The 24094-nt window shown below is 42.6% G+C and overlaps 2 protein-coding genes across 3 annotated transcripts in view; one reads left to right on the forward strand and one right to left on the reverse strand.

Moving 5' to 3' along the window:
• The window catches only part of ankrd13b (ankyrin repeat domain 13B), a 46178-nt gene extending 41000 nt beyond the window's left edge, over window positions 1–5178 (reverse strand). Inside the window, exon 1 of one of the 2 annotated variants that reach the window (XM_071496489.1) lies at window positions 2099–5178. The gene's annotated coding sequence lies outside the window, so the exon portion shown is untranslated. Of the gene's footprint in view, window positions 1–2016 lie in introns of both variants that reach the window. The other variant, XM_071496488.1, reaches the window with a different exon arrangement.
• On the forward strand, window positions 674–24077 carry git1 (G protein-coupled receptor kinase interacting ArfGAP 1). Its single transcript, XM_071496487.1, has 21 exons — window positions 674–1096; window positions 6539–6672; window positions 7026–7138; window positions 8234–8339; window positions 8753–8839; window positions 8957–9087; window positions 9245–9339; window positions 9453–9495; window positions 10258–10284; window positions 11112–11160; window positions 11675–11747; window positions 12412–12509; window positions 13472–13583; window positions 14121–14245; window positions 15289–15441; window positions 16574–16930; window positions 18154–18234; window positions 18793–18869; window positions 18983–19159; window positions 19805–19868; window positions 20007–24077. Exons 1-21 carry the CDS (start codon window positions 1045–1047, stop codon window positions 20220–20222), a joined length of 2370 nt encoding a protein of 789 aa, XP_071352588.1. The 5' UTR covers window positions 674–1044; the 3' UTR covers window positions 20223–24077.
• The last annotated feature ends 17 nt before the right edge of the window (window positions 24078–24094 follow it).

Below are 24094 nucleotides of genomic sequence, written 5' to 3' on the forward strand. Positions count from 1 at the left end.
AAAACGTTTTCTTTTTTTGGGTCTATGTCCTGTTTCAGTTTTATTTATAATACATTGTTTATGCTATTAATAATAATTAGGTTTATTTATTTTGTTTAAATATAATAATAATAATAACAATAATAATAATAATAATAACAACAACAACAACAACAACAATAATAGCCACACAAAAATCGTACATATATATATATATTGATGTGTATAATATCTGTATCTGATATCTGATGCCAAAGCTCCAAATGAGCCTAACCCTTAAATAAATAAATAAAGTAAATAAATCTGTTTTTTGTTAATTGAATATGCTTTATGAACGTAACGAGGTCAAAAATGGACCATGTGATACTCTCATCTGTGGCGAGTTTGCCAGGTTAATGTCAAGGGATAATTCCATGCAAAAAAAATCTGCAGCAAATATTAATTAATTAAACCAATTCTGTTTCAAGATAATAAAGGTAAGCATTGGTTCATAAGAAGTCTAACATTTAAATTATGCTTATAAAAGTCAGCATTTTGGTCAGTGGATATCAAACATAGTGGTGAATTTACTTTTCTGTAGGATTCTTTATGGTTTTTGTTTTGATGTGTCTGTGAAATCCATCTCACCTTTTCATGAATGACAGGATTATTTTTTTGCCCCCTCACCCCTCCCTGCCCCATCATAGGTAGGCTGCAGGGGTGTTGGGCGTGTGTGCGGAAACTGACAGGTAGAAAGCTGCCGTCTCCCGGTGAGTTGCAGGCAATGCGGCGAACAGATTTAGTAAATATTCCGATATGAGGGTTCATAGAGACAGTCAGATTCACCATGTTCATAAAACTTGGCACTAGACTTGGAGTTCAGTGGTAAACGTGGGCGAAGACACCGCAGGAACAAACGGGAAATTCAACTGTCAGCTGGCCGGGAAAGCCGATCACACCACCCGGCTTCCGGGGATTCAGGGGCCGCATCGGTTGACGGCAGACGTCGGTCGGTAGCTCGGGGGAAAAGGGCGAGCAACCACATCATCGCCGACATCCACCTCTCGATTTCAGCCAGTTCTCGAGATGTCAAGAAAGCTACAAAGGACAGAAGTCTGCGCTGACTGCAGTGCGCCAGGTAGGGAGGAGGGAAATAAATCAAAATAGACCACCGTACTGGAACAATACGTCGAGAGGGCGATGTGGTGGGACAACAGGGCCGAGGCTGCTGTCACTGTCAGCGGGTCCGCAGAGCAGGAAAACGGCCAGGGTTTCTAAGCGTCGCTTAGGCCCAAAATAAACAGTGAAAAATAGGCGTTATCTATACGGGAAATATCCTTAGCTAATAGTTGCTAACGTTAATATACCCCATGAAGCTGAAAGATATGTATATTTATTTGACCAAGACCATATGTGAGGGCCACCAGCTTGTTTGCTGCAGTGAAAGATGTATGTCAGATTTATGTCGCCCCACACCACTTGGAGAGACGTTTGTTTTGATTTTCGTGACCGGGACAGAGTTCTCAACACGTTAGCTTAGCCTGGCTAACGAGCTGGTGATTTTGACTCACTGTGTAGCTGGCTATTATGAAACGTGTAGCGTTCACTTAATGAACTAACATACAGTTTCATTCTAATATTTGAAGAACCTTGTGTTACTGTAGCCATATGGTCGCGGCGTTTTTAGTTTGTCTAGCTTGATAGCGTTGCTAGCTTAGCTACGACGTTAGCTAGCGTAGCTAACTTTTGCTAAACGGCAAGTTGTTGCTAAGCTGATTCAGCTAACGCGTCAGCTACCAGCCAGTCGTTTTAAGTGTACCTGACATTAGTTTTCATATTTCGCGTAGATTTATTGATTTGAAACTTGAAAAACACTTTTCCTTGGGTGACTGTTTCTACGTTTTACCACACTTCTATGTTCACGTTTCTCCTTCACACTTGTCAAATTATATAGCCACAAACGCTGGGGTTATTTACATGAGCAAATTCATTTTAAAGGCATCCTAAACTGGAATATTTAACATGAAAATAGAAAGAAGAAATATGTTGAAAGTTCACCTGTCAGACAAGAGTAGCATGCTATCCATACTGTTGTGTATGACCACTGCAATGAATATTCATTTTTGTAGGTTAGGTTTACCTTGTTGCCTGTTTTTGTCGGGGAATGAGGTAAGGGGGTGCTGCCCAAACAACCTTGGTACACCCCCCTTGCCCCTGCCTTACATTTGTAGCTTCACATGCCCTCATATTTAGTTTGAAGCACTTGTTTATTGATGCTTGTGTGTGTATGTGTGTGTGTGGTCTTTGCATTCATTCATGTGTGCATGCATTACAACAGCTGCTCTCTTCACAGCTGCTCCCCCTGATAGCAGTGTGTGTGTTTGTGTGTGCATGTGTGTGAAAGAGTTGTGCAAAACTGCCCATGAGCTTTAGGGCCCTTATGTTCAGAAGTGTTCAAAATCTTGCTGGCTACACCTTGCCACTGATTTTATGAGCTGAACCTAATCACTGCTGCTTTCTTCCTACTTCACCATCTGCGTGTCTGTCTTCCTGCCCTCTCAGTTGGTTTCATAATCTGACCAGCACTAACTAACCCCAGCTGAACCACTTTCCTTGATTGCCTTAGCAATTTAAACTATGGTTTAATGTGTTATGTCCCAGACAAATTAATCCCACTTAGAAAAAAGAAAAGATGCGTGTTCATTGTAAGGCATTGTTAATTGCAAGGTCTATTTGCATGGGTTTCCTTAGATGAAATGACTTATTTTTCATTATGGTGATCAGCTTGTTGGTGTCAGCATACCTGATACTGGCTGTATATTTCTTCTACCATGAGTTCTCTGCATGTAGCTCCTCCTTACGATAACATGCACACACACACACACACACGCAGTGCATTCTGCAAAATGCTGACCTAGCCACTGGTGACAGGCCCCCTCCCTACTACCCAGCTTTGTGTCATACTAGGGGATAACTTGATGGCATAGCTACAAAGGACAACTGATACCCCCAGTCCTAGCCAAGCCTCTGAAGGGTTTAATGTCATGCCATGGCAATCTGCAGGATTTATAGCAACAATGAATCATGTTGTCATGATTGTAAACTCTTTATTGAACGCAGATGTAATTGTTTTAGAGACCAAGATTCTTGTGCAAGCATTTAGAGAAGTTTGACAGTGGTGTCAAATCTCTATATCATGTCTTGTTGTCAAGTCTCAAACCTTAGAGGGAATAATGTATGAAAGTATAAATTGATATAAACCTTGTAGTGATGTGGACCTGCAAGTAGACCTACATGTCGCTCCTGGGTATAAAAATGGTTATTTATGACTCAACCTTTTAAAAATGTTGGTGTAGAAACTTCACAGCCAAATTATGTAAATGCATGCAGCTTTTAAAGTGTTAATTTCAGCAAGAGTTTCCCAGACTTTAAATAGTATCACCACCATTGATAGTCATTATTAGAACATGTTTTTATGTAGGCTTAAGTGACAGTTATAAAAACAAATGTCAATGCTGTATTTACAAATTAGACCAACTTTAGGCTAAATTATGTCATGCTGCAGATTTGGCCAATACACTGCTGCCAATAGTGTATCCAGGTCTAATAGCTTAATGGTGTAGCCTCATATTGATCCAATGAGTCAAGCAGATAGCATAGCCTGTGGGAGTTTTTATATTTATTACTCAGATTAAGGAATTAAATTGCTGCAGTCCAGCCTTTAAAGCCTACAGGCTACTGTTCTAAACTAGGCTATAGCTCTTATCAGAACCATTTTGGATCTGCTGCTCCTTTTTTCTGCAGGCGAAATGACTTACAGCATGTCAGTTCATCTGATGATAGACAATTTTAGCTCCATTAATACCCTAAGCCCAGACAGTTTTATCCTGGCCTGAGAGTGACTAATGCAGATAGTGGATGTGGGTGTGTTCGTGCATGCATCAAGTGCATGTAAGTGTATTTGTTTTGATATTGCAGACTGTGTTAGTTGTAAGCTGCTCATCACATCAGGGTCCTGAGGGCATAAACATGACCCAGACTCTATGACTAGACTGCCAGTGTCGGTAGACTGACATTGGCCTTAGTTGCTTCCCCTCCCATCCTCGTCTCATTCACACACATCTGTTCCTATTTAAAGATATAGTTCTTGGTCTGTATGCGTAAGAGTATACAGTGCATTCAGAAAGTATTCAGCCCCCTTCACTTTTTTCATATTATGTTATGTAGCCTTATGCTAGAATTGTTTTAATTTATTTTTTTCTCTCATCAATCTGAACTCAATACCCCGTGATGACAATGAGAAAACAGAATTACAGAAATATATGCTAATTTATTGAAAAGTAGAAACTGCAAACCACTGCAAATGTCACATTGAAACAAGTATTTAGATCCTTTGCTATGAGAGTTGAAATGTAGTTGAGGTTACTCCCATTTGTCTTGATAATGTTTGAGATGTTTCTACCGTTGACTGGAGTCCACCTATGGTAAACTCAGTTAACTGGACATGATTTTGAAAGGTAAAAATCAAGCCATGAGGTGAAAGAACTGCCTGCATGGTTCAGAGAAAGGACCGTGTCAAAGCACAGATCTGGGGAAGACTACAGAAACATTTCTCTTGCACTGAAGGTTCCCAAGTTCCCACAGTGGCCTCCATCATTCTTAAATGTAAGAAGTTTAGAGCAACCTGGACTCTTCCTAGAGCTGATCAAACTGAGCAATCTGGGGAGAAGGGCTTTGGTAAGAGAGGTGACAAGAACCCAATGGTCACTCTGGCTGAGCTCCAGAGATCCTGGGTGGAGATGGGAGAAGCTTCCAGAAAGACAATCATTACTGCAGCACTCAACCGATCTTTGCTTTATGGCAGAGTGGCCAGACAGACGCCTTTCCTCAGGGGAGGACTTGTTAAAGCTGCAAAAAAGCACCTAAACGACTCTCAGATTGTGAGAACAAGATTGAACTGTTTAGCCTCAATTCTAAACGTCAGGTTTTGAGGAACCCTCAGTCAACTGCCCAATACCATCCCAAGCATGGTGGTGGCAGTATCATGTTGTGGGGGACAGGTAGACTCAGGGTTGAGGTAAAGCTGAATGGACAAATGAAAACTGGTTCCAGAGCACTCAGTACCTCAGACTGGACTGATGGTTCACCTTCCAACAGGACAATAATCATAAACACAGAGCCAAGACAATGCAGGAGTGGCTTTGGGACAACACTGTGAATGTACTGTGAGTGGCACAGCCGGGGCCTTGACTGAATCCAATCAAACATCTCTAGAGAGTCCTGAAAATGATGGTCCCCAACCAACCAACCTGACGGAGCCTGAGAGAATCTGCAGAGAAGAATGGCATAAAATCCCATAATCCTGATGCAAAGCTCGTCTTGTCAGACCTAAGAAGACCTGAGGCTGTAATCACTGCCAACGATGCTTCAACTAAGTTCTGAGTGAAGGGTCTGAATACTTATGATATTACTTACTTACGATTCTTACGATAAAATTCAGTTTTTGCTTTGTCATCATCAGATTTTTAAGTTTTGAATGATGTGTAAAAAATTAATTGGAATGATTTTCGCCTAAGGCTGCAACATCACAAAATATAAAAAAATGGAGTATGAAACTTTTGAATGCAGTGTACACATACTAGGGTTTTGTCTTCTATCAGAAATGATTTTATTTTTATTCCTGTAATATTTAGTAAAACAGGGACTCATGTTGCCTTGACTCTGACCTTCAGCCCTGCTTACTGCACATTGTTTCTGTGTTTCTGTACAACTCTGAGATGACTGGATTTCAATAAATCTTATAGTATCAACCAAGCCCACCATTGGAAGACACTTTATCAAATCTGGGCTCTGTGCGTGCATTAGTTCATTAGGGAGTAACAACTCACAGAGTGAGCTGAGCTACGGGGAATAAAGGAACAACTCAGCATATATAAAACACAATGTGTGTATGCTCCAGCTTTAGCCAGATATCTGGTATATATCATCTACTCCAACTGTAGCTGAAACAACTCCCAAAGGCTGGCTGATTATCTGTGTATCTGTTCTTTGTATAATTGTGACAGAATACAAACATTAGAAATATTACTGTTGAGAATTTTAATGTCTGAATAATGCATATGATTGTAGGAAAAATTCACGATCATTATTACAAGATGTAATTTGTCCTAGTTGCCCATACATGCCCAACAGTCACTCAGTATTTTTTATTTTTTATTTGTTATCAGAAATTCTGTTAATTACAAAACTGTTGTGTTAACACAGCCATTTGTCTCATTATATAGATAAACATCACATTATGCTGTTTGTCATATTTATATTTGTCACTCTGTGTGCATAGATATCAATATATTTCATTTAAAATTTCTTAATGCAGTGAGCATATGTTTGACTTAACCCTGAATGAAATCCAGGCAGGATAGAACTGGAGATAGAGCACATGTCTTTCTGGAAAAAATGGCAAGTGAAAGTGAATGTTGTGTTGAAGCACTTAAGATTCTTTGCAAAGCTGAGGAGTCTTAACCATCACAAACAGCCTGTTAACAAAGTGTGTGATTACATCCATCTGTTTGTCTGTCAGACCCGGGATGGACCAGTATCAACCGAGGGGTCCTGATCTGTGACGAATGCTGTTCGGTCCACCGCAGTTTAGGGCGTCATATCTCCATAGTCAAGCACCTGAGGCACAGCGGATGGCCTCCCGCACTCCTGCAGGTAAGGCTGAGAAATGAAGAGTGAGGGAAAAGGAAACAGGAGCAGGGAATGGCTGGAAAAAGTAAAGCAAATGCAGCACCTGTGGCCCCGAAGTGGAGGAATGCTAGAGAAATCTGACTCAGCATTGAGGATGCTAATCCATTATATAATCCAGTATCTCTATCTGTGTTTATTTATTCTTCATAAGTTTGTCTGTTTTTCTATCAATGTTAAATTCAGTCCCTTCTTGTACATACATCTTTGTAGCTTTTTGATTCTTCTAATGGCAATAAGTTTAGAACCTGGTGTATTGCATTTGGGCTGCAAGGTCAGAGTCACGACTCTGTGCGTGTGTGTGTGTCTGTGTGTGTCAGATGGTTCAGACCTTGGCCAGTAATGGAGCGAACTCCATATGGGAACACAGTCTCCTGGACCCTGCTCAGGTGCAGAGCGGTCGTAGGAAACCTAACCCCCAGGACAAAGTCCAGTAAGTGTACTCCCTGCAGGCTCAAGATACACAGAACAACACTATCACACCTCCCCCCTCCCCTGTCACCTTTGTTGGAGAAAATTACTGTCTCTGCTGCACAGGAATGTTATGTAACCTTTCTGAACATAATTGGTGTTTTCACTAGGAGCAATTGCACTCAGTTTTTCCTTAATGACCTCCAAACAGTCATGGATCACCTTCCTAATTGATCTTGATCTGGTCTCATTGGGTGTTTCTGTGTAATTAAGTTTTTGCCAGCATAGTCTTGTAGTACTTTATTGGTTGAAATATGGGTATGGGAAGGTCGAGAGATCAAGAATCGGACATGCAGGAACAAAATCAGCTCATTTCACTGAAGTTACAGAATGTCTTAAAATCTACTGTGTTTATGTCTTAGTAAAACAAGCAGGAATCCAGTAGTAACCTGGCTTTCTGGCTCATTCTGGAGATCAACTATCTCCAGCATGAGGAGGGAGTTCCTGTATTTTTCAACCATGTCTATAATTATCAAGTAAAATGTGATGGAAGCATGCTCATGATTTGCTGAGAAAGAGCAGCCTTGCTGGCATCCAGTCCTTTGCTCAAGACTCAATTTATTTGTTAAGGGAGTGGGTGGGCTTTTTTTCTCTTTTTCACCTAGTACAAAGAATCAAAAGGAGAAGGAGAAAATTTTTTAATCCGAGAATGAACAATTTCTCAGTCAAAATACAAATGGTTGAAAACTGTTTGTAATTCATGCACAATTCATACATTTTCACATCATTTTTTTTACATGTTGTTTTACTTGGAACATGGAAGATGGTCATCATACTTGTGTAATCAGATGGAAAATGGAATGTCTTTGTCTTTAGTTTCTGAAACCTTACCTTGTGTCAGGTTTCAACTCTCACAGGGACCTGTGCTATCAAATGTTTTGTGTAAAGGGGCATTTGTAAAAAGAAGAATGCAGAGAGGCTATCAGAAGAAAATTTAATGCACTGTATAACTTGATGTTATGCACACACTATGGAACTGTAGTAGTATATTTTATGGTTAGATTAACCTCTTTTCCTTTGTTGATCTGTGCTAACCATAACTTCTCCTCCTGCGCAGTCCCACTAAGTCAGAGTTCATTAGAGCCAAATACCAGATGCTGGCCTTTGTGCACAAGCTGCCCTGCCGTGATGATGATGGCGTCACAACCAAGGACCTCAGTAAGGTGAGGGCTGAGTATTTCACAGCTGAGGGGCGAGACTTAATGAGTTCAGGTTAATTAGCCTATGCAGGCGTAGCCAAACAGTAGAACTGCATGTGTAAGCACAAAGGATGTTTCTTTTATAGATGTCAGTGGGAGACCTTATACATAAACCTGTGTACATGTGTGTGAACTCACGCAATTATTCGCACAAACACACACACACACAAGCACACTCACTGATAACACCCCCTGGCAGGAAGTGATCTGAATGACGCAGCAGGATGTAATAATGATCTCTAATGCTGTGGAGCTCCACTGGGCTAATAAGGGGATTCTGCCTGTTTCTGTCTCTCCATGATGTTTAATTTTTCCACCCCCATCTCTCTATTGCTCTCTCCTCTATCCCCCTCCTCTTTGTTTTTTTTTTTTATTAGCAACTTCACTCCAGTGTACGGACGGGGAGTTTAGAGACGTGTCTTCGGCTTCTGTCCCTTGGCGCTCAGGCCAACTTCTTCCACCCGGTCAGGAAAAAAATCTACTCGCTGACTCACTCCATCTAGCAGTTTGCCATGCTGTTCAGTTACTCTCTTTATGGCAGGCCTCTTGTCCTGACTCTGTGTGTGTACCTGACCCTCCAGGAAAAAGGCACTACCCCGCTCCATGTGGCAGCCAAGGCAGGTCAGATCTTGCAGGCTGAGCTGCTAGTGGTGTATGGTGCAGACCCCGGAGCACCTGACATTAACGGACGTACGCCTATGGACTACGCAAGGTATAAGACAGTGGAAACACAATTTATGAATAACACAGTTTGCATTTAATTGGAATTTCACATCACATCGAGTATGTGATGTGGGGGAAAAAGCAAAGAGAGTCCAGTAAGGTAGAAACAATAAGAAAACAGAACGATCTGTGTTTGTGTGCTCCAGGCAGGCGGGCCATATAGAGTTAGCAGAGCGGCTTGTGGAGTGTCAGTATGAGCTGACGGACAGGCTAGCCTTCTACCTCTGTGGACGGCGTCCAGGTAACTCACTGCACCAGTTCACATGCAGCTCACAATCCCTTAAGCACAGCAATTAATCTCTCCTCTCCTCTCCTCTCCTCTCCTCTCCTCTCCTCTCCTCTCCTCTCCTCTAGATCACAAGAATGGCCATTACATCATTCCTCAAATGGCAGACAGGTATGCACCATGAAATTATTATTCTGTGTTAAGATGGTTATGAAGACCCTGTTGCATGGCGTTGTTCGGTTGCATGAAGCATCTTCTTTATCCTTAAACTTTACAGGGACCTGACTTGTTAAACTCCTATGACTGCTTCTTTTCACTGCATCTCTCTGGCATTGATTAATTGATACTGATGCAGTTTAGTGTTCTCACCAGAGGGTGGCACCATAGTATATATAACCCCACCCAAAAAAAAAAGAATTAGATAAAGGAGGACTTTTGCATCTCCATCAAAACTGGATGTTTATTGTAAATGCCGATCTAAGCTATTCCAGGTAAATCCGATGATTTAGATACTTGAGGTGTGCTTGGTTTATAAATCCCAAACTGCAGGTTTGATTTGGGACGTGCAGAAGTGCCCAGTCAGGCCATCATAAATCAAGTTTAGTATTACTTGGCTCAGCTTCTTTCAAATATTTGATGGGTGCTGGGTTTCTTTAGCCGAGGCAAAGAACTTTGAAAAATATGTTCTGCTCAAAAATAAACATGTAAGGCAGCTAAACCAGGTACACCTCATTGTATTTCTTAATGAAGAGGGTCTTGCTCCCGAGCTGCCGTCTAACTCCACTTGCACCTGTTCTGTTCTGGTGAATGGTTCCTCTTGATAATAACTAAAGCTGTTTTTGATGTGGCTTCTCAGCCCCTCTTTCTGTCTGTTTCTTCCTTTTTCTCACTCATTTTCTGTTCTCTCCATTTCGCTGCGCTTGGTGGAGCCAGAGCTCGTCCTAAGTGCCCGACACAGAGGTATCTTTACTTTCCTTGTTCCTCTTGTTTCCCAGCATTCCTTCTTTCATTTCGGTCATCTCTCTCTCTGCTACCTCATCTTAGATTTCCCTGTTGCCTACTAGAACAAGCCAACTTCTTCTTCTGCTGTTGAAGTGTTATCACGAGAAAACAGTTGTACAGTCAGTTCTGAGGGGAAAAAGTCTAGATGACTAGAGGCTGTTAGGGAATAGGGGTTCAGAGAGCCTCAGTATTAAGCAAGGTTTTGCTGTGCTCAGGAGAATCACACTAGACATTTCCATATATTCAAATTGTACATTAGCATATATCCGTAATGAGCATTTCTGGCCACAAAAACAAGGTTTTCTCCTGAAATAAGTTAAGTCTCTCTCAAATGAAATTTCAGATAAAGCAGTAAAGCTTTTGACATGTAACTATTTTATGTGTGTAATCAAACTTCACTAACTTGCTTAGTCTATAGCCTCGTATAGTAAGACGGTTAAATTTTGACCTGCATAAAGATGATATTTTATAGTTTTTAGTTGTCTAGCTGTAGCTTGCAAAACCACATATTCATCCCGTCCTTGGGACTGTGCAGATGGATATTTTCAGGTTAATGTAGCAGTCACCATTGTATCACGCCCTTTCGATCTGATACTCAACACATCCCCCCTCAAATGTACCCTCCCTCTCCCTGCGCCCCCCCTTTCTAGTGAAACACCCTTCCCAGTCCTCACCTCTCACTCCTCTTTCCATCTTGACATCTTCCTCCCTGCCTCCCCCTCCGTCTCTTTATTCCCCCGTATCTCTCTGATGCCTCTCTGACCGTCATCATCTGTGTTTTTCAGTCTGGACCTCTCAGAACTGGCCAAGGCTGCGAAGAAGAAGCTCCAAGCGGTGAGTTGGGTTAAAGTGTGAGATTAAAATCATATCTTATTGTACATTTACATTGCAATTCTACATGTGTGAAGTCAGAGTTACAGTTTTTAGAAAATAGACTGAGACAGTTTTCTTGTGTCCTTGAAGGTAAAGTGAAAATAAAAGGGCTCGGCCAAATGGCTAGTTGGTGTAACAGCTTGATGTTCTGTTCCATGCCATGGCAATGTTTGTCTGGTCCAGGGCCATCTGTTTAGCCTCACAGAGTGCTAATGAGACCTGATGGTCAGTTATCAACATTTGAAGGACGACACAAAAGTTATTGGAAAAATGTAATGTTCACTAAAAATGAGAGAACATGCCAAGTAAAATTTTACTAAATCAGACTGTTTTCATGTCCATTACCTTCTGCTCTTACAGTTACACTGTATGTATAAAAACACATGTTGATATATCTGGGGTCAATTTTCTTGTGTGTGTGTGTGTGTGTGTGTGTGTGTGTGTGTGTGTGTGTGTGTGTGTGTGTGTGTGACAGCTCAATAATCGGCTGTTTGAGGAGCTAGCGATGGATGTCTACGACGAGGTGGATCGCAGAGAAAATGATGCAGGTAAGCCTCATCTCCTCTGTCCTCACTTCCCTGTTTGGTTCTCTATGAGGTAGAAATATCTGCCTGTGTTTTGACTTTTTCATTATATGGAAACTAAATGTTGAAAAAAAATATATGACACCTCCACAAGACATTGTTCACATGAACTTTGAGAGGAAAAGGGGGTGAGAGAAGTCAATTTGAAGGACACAGTTAGGAGAAAAGGAAAATGACTATTGAAGAGGAAGGCCAAATGGAGAGAGAGAGTAAGTGTGTGAGGGAGGAGGAGGAGAGCTAGAGTGAGGAAGTGCCTCAGAAATTCTTGAGTCTCTCTCTCTCTCCTCCTCCTCTGCTTGTTCTCGCTCTCTTTTTCTCTTTTTTCCTTTTCATCTTTCCTGTTTCTTCAGTGGCAGTAGCAGTCAAATTGTGCTTTCTAACAGAAGCACCGCAGGTAAGTGGCAAGGATACACACACTCAAATGCACTCAGTGGGAGGGCTCAGAGCACAACTGTGCACATCCAGGCTGGAGTCCAGTTTTAGTGTACTGTACTTTGTTTATATCTCTATGCATGTGTGGGTGGATGGACTGGGTTTTTGGCAGCCCGTGTTCCAGCCAACATGGCCTTGTGGCTTAAAGACACTCGCACACACAGGCTTATTTTTCGCTTCATGTTTTTGTCTGCAGTGTGGCTGACGACCCAGAACCACAGCACTCTGGTAACAGAACGCAGCGCAGTGCCCTTCCTACCAGTCAACCCTGAATACTCTGCCACACGCAACCAGGTAAACATATACACACTCACACAATGCAAATAATGACAGGTGGCACGCACATACTCTTACACATTTGCATTTGCTGATACAAATAAGCACACACATACTTAGGAAATGATTTTTTAAGCTGAAGACATGGACAAAGGTGAAATAACTTGCAAAAACAAAGAAGAAAATAGAGCCTTGTGATATTTAGACAGTTAGACAGTGTGTGTGTGTGTTTTGGGGGGAAAGCTGAGAATTAGTGTGAAGTTGACAAGGGATGTTCATCAGCTGTGAGAAAGGAGGAGAGATGTAATCCATCTGTGTTTCTCTCCCTCTTTCCTTCACTCTCAGTGTGAGAGAGAGAATTCCCACATGTCCTCTCACACAGTTTCTCCTCATCTGTGTGGCTCATTAGTGTAAACGCTGACTTTTAACACAAGCATACACACACAGAAAAAACACCCGCACCGCCACGTCTGCTCTCCCCTGATTGGGCAGTTCACTTTGGTTAGGAACTACTGTCTATTTATGGTGGCAAAACATTTAGAGTTGAACCTTTTGCCTTCTTTTGTTTTCAAAAGTGGTGTGTTATGAATAGCACATCACTTTGTGTAATAATTCCAGTCTAGCACTTTAGTGGAAACTGACCTTTTTGTTCATACACGGATGCCAGCATGCTTGTGTAATTGCACGGTTTATGTTTCACTGCTAATGTTTTTGAATTCATGAGCACATTTGTGACTGTGTGTTGTGAGTGCTCAGTATGACTGTGTTTTTCCACAGCACATGGTAGTTGACCAGAGTCGTCATAGAGGCAGTGAAGCACTGACTGTGGGCTGGATCCTTTTTTTTTTTTTTTTTCATATTTTTTTGCATACTGCATAACTCTGGATAGAAGTCTAAGAATTATTACTGAAGTTCAGACAGTGTGTGCATGTGTTTAGATAATAATCCAAGTCCTGTGTCCTGACCCATTCTTCATTCAGGGCCGTCAGAAGCTGGCCCGTTTCAACGCTCGGGAGTTTGCCACACTCATCATCGACATCTTGAGTGACGCCAAAAGGAGACAGCAGGGAAAAGGTCTCAGCAGCCCTACTGGTGAGACACTGTGGGGAAAGGACAGACAGATTAGGACTGAGGGCTGAAGGAGATTATAAAGCTTTTTCAAGAATAGCAAAAAGCAGGGACATATAAGTTAAACCTAGTTATAAATATGGATAGATAAAGATCAGTTTATTGACTTTTCCCAGTACCTTTCAGTTCAACCATGTAGAGATGTAAAGCACATGAAAACATTTTAGAAACAACTGTGATTATAGCTGCAACATAATGAAAAGAACCAGTCCAGCAATTCAGTAAAGGGAAGGGAAAGAGGATTTTTAGGATTTATTGTCAGAGTTAAATCTGTGCCAGACTAGGTGGAATATTTTTGTCTGTACAGACATTTGACTAACATCCTCTGCATCAACAACTGGAGACCCCCATTAAAATAAGTAGGGAAAAAAGCTGGCGAGAATCAGTCAGCAGTCTTATCAGTTTGAGGAGTCCCAAGAGTGAGATGAAGGGAAAGAGAGGTGCTGATGCACTCCGTACTGAAAGAACCTTAATAAATGAGCATATTCCTCCCTTTGCCAGACCCACTGGACCTGGGCATTGATGATGACCAGCATGACTACGACAGTGTAGCATCTGATGAAGACACAGACAGCGAGCTGACCACCCAGAACAACAACAACACACAACGCAGCAACCGTGCAAAGGTCTGGTACTTGAGTACTACAACTGTGGCTTTAATAATATGCAGCAACCTTTTTCCAGGTAACACACAAATGTGCACATGCTGTCACACTAGCACGGCACTAGTCCTGTTCCTCACACTTAGAGTCTGAAAATATTAGCTAGCAAAGCTTTTCCCTCGTTTCTTCTGCAAGACTGCTTGTCCCAGCATGCTTTGCGGGGAGTGGCCACAGTCAGAGCTGCCACATAGCTCCTGAGTGACATCACCAGCTATTCTGGGTCCCTGTCAGAGAGGCATTGTTCATAGAGAGAGACTGTGTGTGTGTAGAGGGAGGAAGAGGAGACAGAGAAAGAGGGGAGACATGGTGCAGGAGAGGGAGTGGTAGAAATGACAAAGTAAACAACAGCAAAACCAGTAACTATCTCCTTTTCCTGTGCACGAACCACAAGTACAGGGATCCCATCTCCACACTTGAAATATCTACATTCATTATTTTGTGCTTCTAAGACTGAAGAATGTATGGTGTCAGATATCCTTGTGTACATGTGTTAAGTGGGGGCATAAGAGTAAAATAGACGTGGTTTAGGTAGGAGGTGGATAAACTGTGAACAAAGAGCTTTGAAGAATAGTGAATAAAAGATGGTTTTTAGTGGTTGAATTTTAGGGAGTGGTATAGGACTGAGTTTGAGCATGCTCCAGGGTCACAGGAAGTGGGGGTGGATAGTGTATTGAGAGTAGAACTGAGACTCTACTGTTTTTATATGTGTGATCAGCTGTAGTACTACCCTGCAGGCTGCAGGCCAGCCCTCTGCCTCTCAAACAGTAGTAAGCTCTGTTTTTACCCAGCTAAAAGGGCACTGATTCAAACTGTACATCCCCATTTTACCGCGATTTAAAGACTGCAAATATTAAATATACAGTATCAGTGAAATGAACGTGAAAGAAATTGGATTTTTATCCTGCAGTAGCTTCACAAATGTCATGAAGATCAGTTTCCTCACTTCTGTAGCTCACTTTCCACCTGTCTGTGTTTCCGTCTGTCTTTTGTTTGTCCCATCAATCAAGAGTATGGACTCGTCAGACTTGTCAGATGGTCCCATCACCCTGCAGGAATACCTGGAGGTGAAGAAGGCCCTGGCCTCCTCAGAAGCTAAGGTGCAGCAGCTGATGAAGGTCAACAACAACCTGAGCGAGGAACTACGGCGGCTCCAGAAGGAGGTAGGGAGCACAAAGCAGGGCTGAAGGGATGGGCAGGGAATAAATCAGGAAAAAAAAGGTTACAAGGTTAACATATGCTGAACCTCAACCAATGTTGAGAGTGTTGAGAAATGAGGAGCAGGAGAAACATTGAACATTTTATTTCCATTTCATATCTTATACAATAATAGTGGAGAGCAACAGGGGATAAAGAGGAGGAATCGGATGTGTTGGCATATAGTCTTTCTTTTAGAGATTGGAATGTAAAATCAGAGAGGAGATGATGGGGGTGTGCTGAAGACAAACAAGACAAAGATAGGTTGGCAAAGCTAGAATGAGCAACTGATTCAGACAGAACGAGGGCAGGATGATGGACAGACAAGTCAATATTTTAATATATTTGCAAGATGATGTATTTTTCCTGACAAGGTGTCAATTTACTACACTGTTGTCTCTGGAAGATGAATTTAGTGACAGTTTTTCAGTGTTATCTAGAAACGAAAGCAGCTGTCATTCTCATGTGGAGCAAAGATGCTACAAATACCCATTCTCATTTTAGCTGTCATTTTTAATTTAGTTAAATAATGCTCATCTATTGTTAATTGTTGCTTCATTTTGGATTCTTGTGAGTCATCATCATTAGCTTAATGTATTCATGAGTGGCTGCCAGTGTCAGCTTATGTGACCCATGATTCATGATTCATTCATGTCTTCTCATCGTCCCTTTAGATTTAGTTGAGGCAAACATGTACAAGCAAACACTTGAGCACACACTGCAAATAACAATAATGCTGTCACATGAGTTGGTAATCAGTGGCACATCAGTGCAGGTGAGACCCCCCCCCCCCCCCCCCACTGACCCCACTAAAGCAAACTATGTATGTATACAGGTATGTAGCCTTCCTGCCTCCCCTTCCCCAAGACTTAATCCCTGCTTTGACATGTACCTTACTGAAGTGTCATTCCCTCCCTCCCCAGTACTGATGGGAATTAATACATGAAGCCCTGTATGAGCCTTTTACTGTTCATGCGATTTTGGATGTTTGTTTTTGATGATTCAGTTGACACCCCCCTCCCTTCCCTTCAACCTCCCCATGTCCCTCCCTCCCTCCATCCTCTCATCCTTCCCTGCTCCCTTCCTCCTCTCCTGTAGATCACACGGATGCAGACAGAGAACAGTGCCCTGCGGGGGGGCCAGCAGGCTGGGGGAGCAGCCGGCCATGGGGTAGGGGGGCCTGGTGGAGGAGAAGGAGGAGGCGGAGGAGGCCACTGGCAAGGGGGTGTGATGCGAGGAGGAATAGGTGGAGGGGGTCTGGGTGGGTTTGGGCCAGGAGTGGACCCCCCGGGGCTCTCGGTGCCCTCCTCGGTCACCCCTCACTCCCATCCCCACCGGAGGGACCGCCAGGCCTTCTCAATGTACGAGCCAGGGGCGGCCCCCGGCCCCACGGCCCATGGTCCCCCAGCCCTGGACTCCTTGGCAGCCCGCCTGCAGCCCCTCAACACACCCAGCGTAAGTTAGAACCCCCCCGCGGCTGCCCTCTATTTCCCACCTACTTCTGGTGACTGTGATTGGCTTTCTTTGGCCTGACTGATGGGTGACAGTCCACACTCTATTTTCCCTTCGACCTTTTCTCTCCCTGCACCTCAGTTCCTGGTCCTTCTCTTTGAAAGGCCCTGTTGTGCATGATCCCCATTTAAATGTCTCAGGACAATCAGGCCTCAAAATATGCTTTTTAGCACCTTTAAGGGGGGGATGCACAACTGTGACCTGAAAGAGAAAGATGGAAGAAAAAGGGATTGTCTTGTCTGTTGCGCAGAAACGCCTCTGATGCTCTGCTCTCTAGCCTGCTCTGCAACCTTTGACCTTTACATTTTCAACCATTTTTGACCTCACAGTTCGCTCTCGTGCTGCCAGACAGTTGCTTAATCTGAAGATGCCAGGGTCACACACACAAACACACACAAAGAGATACAGATGGAAAAGTATCTCCAAGCAATGGTTTATATCCTGGCAAAAATGTCTAATATAACAGACAGACTAGGTGACCTGTCATTTAGTTGTATTTAACTGACAGCAACCTCTATGAAGCTACAATATGCAAACACACAATCACTCACTGCTACACAAAACCTCCATGGACGATAAGTCAGTGTCCAGTTCACCATCTCTTCCACAAAGATTTATCTGTTTGTCTATTTTCTTTCTGTCTGTCTCCTCACCTGTCTGTCCCTTGCTCAATGCAGTGCAGCCGTGCATCTTCCGGATGTAAGCATTCTGTCTGTCATTGCATTGTTTGTCATTTTGTCCTCAAATGTAGGATTCTCGCAGTGTGCACCACCTCTGTTTATTATGCATTCTAGCACTGGAGAAATTAGTTTGTAGTATGTCTAGTCACCTTTAGAAGCGCTGTGGGATGTGTAGCTGTTTATAGCTGGTTAGTGTAGCTGCGTGCTCTTTGAATTTTAGTTTTTGAAAAGTATAGAGGCATTTAGTCTTGATAGGATGATGGGTGAGCTGCTGACTGGATCTGGCGCTGCTCTCACTGGCTCCTTCATTTTATGTTTCTACCGTTAATAAGAAACATCTTCTCTCTCTATCCCACACCTTTCTATTCCATCATCTGTTTCTTTCTGCAAATCTTTCCTTTTCCTTCTCCATCTCTTTCTCATCTCATCTCTGTCCCTCCATCTCTGTCTTCCTCTTTCCAATCTTGTCTGTTCATCTCTTCACAGGTAAGGAAGGGTAGCACAGGAGGTCCATCACCATATGGAGGCCAGCATCTGTCTGGATCTACAGAGATGGGCAGATATATGGTGAGTTCTTAAAGTTTAGTTTTTTTTTTAGATGGATTTTCCTACTCTCATGATCCCGCCCTCAGTCCATTCAGGAAGTTGTAGGCTTACATTGTCTTGTAGAAAATACAAATACTGCAAGGCCTTGGAATGTGGACCCTAATTCTGCAGTTCTATCACAGAAAGTATCTCATGTCCTGTTACAAAAATCCAGAGTACTGATGTTCAAAAAACAAACAAAATTTAAAACGCAATAAAAAATACTTTTTCTTTTCTTTCCAACTATTTTTGATTGGTGAAAGCAGTGCATGTACAGCATACTTTGTTACATATCTTCATATTGTTCTTTATAACATCACAACTCAAAAAGGCGTTAAAAAGAAACAGCTTTTTAAAATCTGTCAACTTTAAACTTCTAACTATCGAGTCAACTTTACTGGAAACCATCACATCTAAGTGGGAACAAATGCTTGAACTTTGTTGGAGGACGTAGCTCTGCAGGAGTGAATAACACAGGTTTGGTGAAGTGTGTGATAACTGCAATGATGGAACATATTGTTGCTGTGTTTCCCTCCCCAGGGCTCTAAGCCAGAGAAGCACGGCAGTGGCACAGACAGTGACTATGACAACACACAAACGTATGACCTCTCACTAAGGTCAGGCTCACGGCAAGTCACTGTGCACAAAAGGATGAGCGTTTTTTTCACTGTCGGCTCCCTTCCTTTAGTCCAATGTGGTAATTAGTAAAAGTGTATTTTCTTCTTTTCAGTATGGGCCGCAGCAGTGAGGAGGAAGGTCGTGGGGAGTCCGAGGAGGGAGGGGGCGGGGAGCCGGGGGAGCCGGACCCCACCCTGCCCTGCACAGAGGACGTCATACTGAAGACTGAGCAGGTGACCAAGAACATCCAGGAGCTGCTCAGGGCTGCTCAGGAGTTCAAACACGACAGGTGGGTGATAGACACACACTCAAGGGACGGAATGGCTGTAGAATAAATACCACTCATTATATGCTTGCTGAGCTGAGCAAACGAATCCTCCTAACTGAATAAAACATTGAATAACAGTAATATGTAGCACCTTTTTTGAATCTGAAATTCTGGCAATTGTCATTCTGCATCATCAGGAACCTTGAGGAGAAATTAAACCTCTCTTAACTGACAGCAAATCAAAGACAGGAACTCGGCGTCTCTTTCAGCAATATTATGGGGGGGATTACTGTCACAAACTTTATAAGGATACAAAAAAACAACACACTGCAGTATTACCTGCTTTTGACTGTCTGATTGCTCATTGAAAACCCCTGCGCTCATGTGCTGCTGATACACAGATGAGTTACCATAGTTATCAAATGATTTGCAGAAATATAGATATGGTTTATGTAGATCTCCTATTATAAGATCTCTTCCTTAACAGTTACCAGTCTTTAGATGGATTTAATAGTAGCTTAGCCTTTGAATTCATGATAAAATCACATATCTGCTATGACGGAATACTGTGGTTGGTCTACAAAGAATTATTAAAAGCATAATTATGCTTTTGACCAAAATCACTGCCAATTAATTTTCTGTCTATATTATATTTCTCTCACATAGCTTTGTTCCATGTTCTGAGAAGATCCACTCTGCTGTGACTGAGATGGCCTCACTCTTCCCTAAAGTAAGATTGATGTCTCTATTTTGTGCATCTCTCTTTCTCCGTCTCTGTCTGAGTGTTGCTCTCTTAATTTTCCTCCATCTCTTTATGTTCTGCACCATCCATCTGAGTTGGGTTTTGATTCCCTTCATTTCTCCGTAGCGCCCAGCACTGGATGCAGTCCACAGCTCCCTCCGCCTGTTGGCTTCCAGTGCCTCACGGTTGCAGGTGGAGTGCCGTAAGGCAGCGCCTTCGGAGCCTGGGGCCCCAGCAGTGGACTACCAACTCCTCACTCAGCAGGTCATCCAGTGCGCCTATGACATCGCCAAGGCTGCCAAGCAACTGGTCACCATCACCACTCGGGAGAAGAAACAGTGACCCAACAAATGCATGGATGGATGGATGGAGAGGGAGGAGGGAGAGAGAACAGATCATTGCATGGGTGGGCTACGAGGGATGCGAGGGGCTTCTAGGAGAGGAAGAAGGATGATATGATCACACTAAAGATGGGAGGACTAGGGAGGGGGAGTGACCGAGAGAATGATGGGCACTATGAGGAAAGGAAAACTAGAGAGAAGTTTGGGAAATGCATGAAAAGAAATCAGATAAAAGATTGTTTAGTAGAAACACTACAGAGGACTGAAAAAGGAGGAATTCCACAAGCGTGGAAGTGAAAGTAGGGTAGGACGAGTGGGAGGATCCAACATGGGAACTACAGCCTGGAGCAACCTACAAAAACAGTTGGAATCAGATGTGTATAATAAACCGTTAAACTGTGATAAGCTTATTTGAAACACGATGGTGGCGATGTACAGTGAACTGGATCCTGAGATGTTACCGCTTTATTTATTCTCACCTGTCACTCGTCATCCCTCCCTCTCCCTGTTTACTCTATTCGGGGAGGGAGGAAGTGTGTGCTGCGAGAGAGGGAAGTAGATCAACCAACCATGACCACCTCCACACCATCTCCGTCCCTCCGTCCTGTGAGGAGTCAGGACGTTCTTCCTCTTCTTTCCTCTCTGGTCCGCTCCTTTGCCCCCTCTTTCTCTCCAACCAGACACAAGGCCCCTCTGGCTTCTGTCTCGTCCCGTACAGGATGAGCTCCGGTGCAGCGAAGGACCCCCCCCCTCGGGATCCATCTAACCCCACCCCTCTCCACACCCCACCTGGGCTCTCGGACACTTCCTCCTGGGTTAGCTTTTGCAGGGGGCTCCAGCTTTTCTCCGACCTGTCATCCCCCCTGTTGTTGGTGGTACACAGCATGATCTGGCATGTTTTAATTTCTTTCCTCTCTCTTCTTTTTCTTTGTTTTTTCTTTCTTTTGAATATGCAGATTAGTTTGGTCTGCACCTCTGAGTACAAACATTACTGACTTACAAAAACAAAACACTTACACTGGAATAATTGTGATTTATTGTTATTGTTTATCATGCCTGTTGTTTTTTTTTTTTGTATTGATATTTTTACTGATTGTCATCTTGATTTAACTGTTTATGTATGTTTTATTTCATTGTCTCAAATATGATTCTCATTTAGTGGAATAGGGGGATAGTACGTGCTCAACCTCTTACTGGGGTAAACATGCACACACATACACATATTAAAAAAACCTGTGAAATGATCCTCAACATTTCTCAAGAGCTCAAGTTTCAAGGTGACAGTTGAATCATGTTGTAGGATGTTCTGTGGCCAAGGGGTTGAACAGTTGCCAAAGGGGAGTGGGTGTTTGGGGAGATTTTCTGTCAGACTGAAACTCCTTGGTGCATTATGACAGGACCTGGATCAAAATGCTCTTTTCGCGTATCCTCAGCTGTCTTTTCACGCTTGATTTATCTTACAGCCTCATTTCATTGAACCAGTGGAATCATCTCAGAATCAATCCCATATCCACTTTTTGTTGTGCCAAGCAGGATAATAAAATCAAGCGCACCACTTGGTCCAGCTCGTGTATGAGGATTAACCCCTGCCCCAGTCTTGCTTTAAAGCAGTATGTTATTGACATGGCCGGTGTGCTCCTGGGTGCTTGTATTACATAGCATCCTTTTTTTTTTTTTTTTTTTTTTTTTTTTTTAACATGCATGTTAAAAAAATGGAGTCAAATTAAGTTGATAGGACATACTGGTATGTTGCAGTTAAGCTTTAAGTAGACCTGTGGAAAGCACCAGGTCTAATAACCTGGAGCAGACATATATTGAGAGACACTCGTTGCATCATTCATTTGAAAATGAAAATGTGTTTATGTGAAATAGATTCATCCACCTCAAGTGTGCTTGATTCACTTTGCCATGTATTATTTTCCGTTATTTTTATTTTTATTTTTTAATAGACTGTGTGGCAAGCACAATCAAGCCCACGTTGTTTTCTGATTGATTCTCTGTCACGGCCTGCTGATCTGGGCCACAGAAGTTGTCACTTCTAGCTCATTGTCTCTGAATTCTGCTAATGGGAGACAGCATTGGGAACAAATATCTTTTGTTTTGTTTGTTTTTTTAAGATAGCGCACTTAGCCTACTGTCGGTTTAAATCTTGTCGTACTGTGCCGTACAAATATGGTCATATCTGTAACTAAGGATTCAGATGGGATCTAAAAAGTCTTTGCTAGCTGCCAGGAGGACCGTCCTCTTCTAGTTTAGATTCACCTCTAACCTTCCTCTTCTGCAGCTCTTTTCTCGAAGTGTTTGTGGCTCTAATAGTTGGTTGTTCTTGCACTGGTCTGTTCTATAATCCTGCTCATTGCTCAGAAGGCTTCTGCACATTAAATTTACCTGCCTGAAACAATGACCTCATCCTTCAAACAGCAGTTACAGTACATCTCAATTCTTCTCCTGTATTGCTGCCTTTTAGCAAGAAGCAATTAGACCTTAATTAGCCCCAAACGCTTTGAGAGATTGATGCCACACCACCCTCAGCACTTCTCTGTCCACTTTATTCATGTTTTGTTTTTCACCCCCCCTCCCTTCCTGATCATCACTTGGGGTGTCTGACTGTCAGTGTTCCTCAGTCTCTCGTACAGTTGCACACATGTGTAGGATGAGGTTGGAGTGTTTTCTCTGTTCCCTGTCAAAACAAATCATGTCCAGAAGACTCTTGAAATGTATCATTATTTGATATTGATTGCCTTTGCACATTATTATCATCATCATCTCTCTGGTTGAGTTACAGTGATGTTGTACTGACTGCTGAAACAACAGAAATATTTACACATACACACACATACACACAAACACACAGGGGCCAGTAAAAGCTTGTCCCTTCAATCATGATCGCCCAGGTTTTAGACTAGAGCCATATATATGAACATATATTTTCATGCTATATTTTATATTAGACTATATGTTAGGGTTATGTTTGCAAGATATTTATGTCTATTTGTTGGCCCAAGTGAGCTTCAGGCCAAATCTTCCTTCACCTCTTAAGTCTTGACACCTGATGTACTTGTAGATGTTTTAAGTCTTGTGAGTGGTTATGCTGTGGTCTTAGCCCTTATGACGTCATATTGTACATATTAATGATCCTGTTAGAATCCACGGGAGGTGAAGGGTGAGAACAACAGTTTGATCCAGGTGTGGTCTAAGTTGCACTATTTTCAAACACCAGCTGGATGAAGTAGGATCTACAGTATGTACTGCACCAAAGGTCTTAGTTCAGGTACATGAGGTGCAGGATGCAGGGGTCTGATGTGAGATGGGGAAATTAGAATGGTCTGAAGCGCACTTCGGCTTAGCACTACAGTCATCTCAAAACGGCGGGAGGAGGGTCTGAAACGCACACGGCCTCGTCCTCCCCCAAGTTCGCAGACACTACGTAGGGTGCCTCTAGTGTGAATGTTAAATGCTTCCGTCACTTCATGTTCAACACACTTTATACAGCTTCACCATGTCCAGAACTCAGCACATACTTTCCAACATCAAACACACACCCTCAACACTTATCAGCTGGACCAAGCCTTCCACAAGTACAAACATTCAATTTACAGCCAGTGAATTACACACACACACACACACACACTTCTGATACTCAGCCATCGGCAGTGCACCGTGGCCTGTACTGTTGCTGTCCCTGTGTTTCTTCACAGCTCTACACTTTGGGAGATGGGTGACGGGAGAGTTATCTTTTAACAGAAGACGTTAAAAACTGTATAAAGTAGAGAAAACAGTGACTTAAAAAGGTCAATCGTAATGGAAACTCATAAGCTGTACATTTGTAATAAAATAATAAAACAAGTTAATTGTCCTGCGTCTGTGTGCATT

Source organism: Trachinotus anak, unplaced genomic scaffold (genome assembly GCF_046630095.1).
Source record: "Trachinotus anak isolate AG129_WGS33_773 ecotype Australia unplaced genomic scaffold, CSIRO_AGI_Tana_v1 ptg000014l, whole genome shotgun sequence".
In the NCBI taxonomy this organism is placed as follows: domain Eukaryota; kingdom Metazoa; phylum Chordata; class Actinopteri; order Carangiformes; family Carangidae; genus Trachinotus; species Trachinotus anak.

Excerpts from the sequence above, each read along its gene's own strand:
- git1 (XM_071496487.1), top strand. The coding sequence starts at position 1,045 with ATGTCAAGAAAGCTACAAAGGACAGAAGTCTGCGCTGACTGCAGTGCG. Across the intron at positions 11,161-11,674 it reads CGAAGAAGAAGCTCCAAGCG|CTCAATAATCGGCTGTTTGA; the intron begins GTGAGTTGGGTT and ends TGTGTGTGACAG. Across the intron at positions 19,869-20,006 it reads TGGCCTCACTCTTCCCTAAA|CGCCCAGCACTGGATGCAGT; the intron begins GTAAGATTGATG and ends ATTTCTCCGTAG.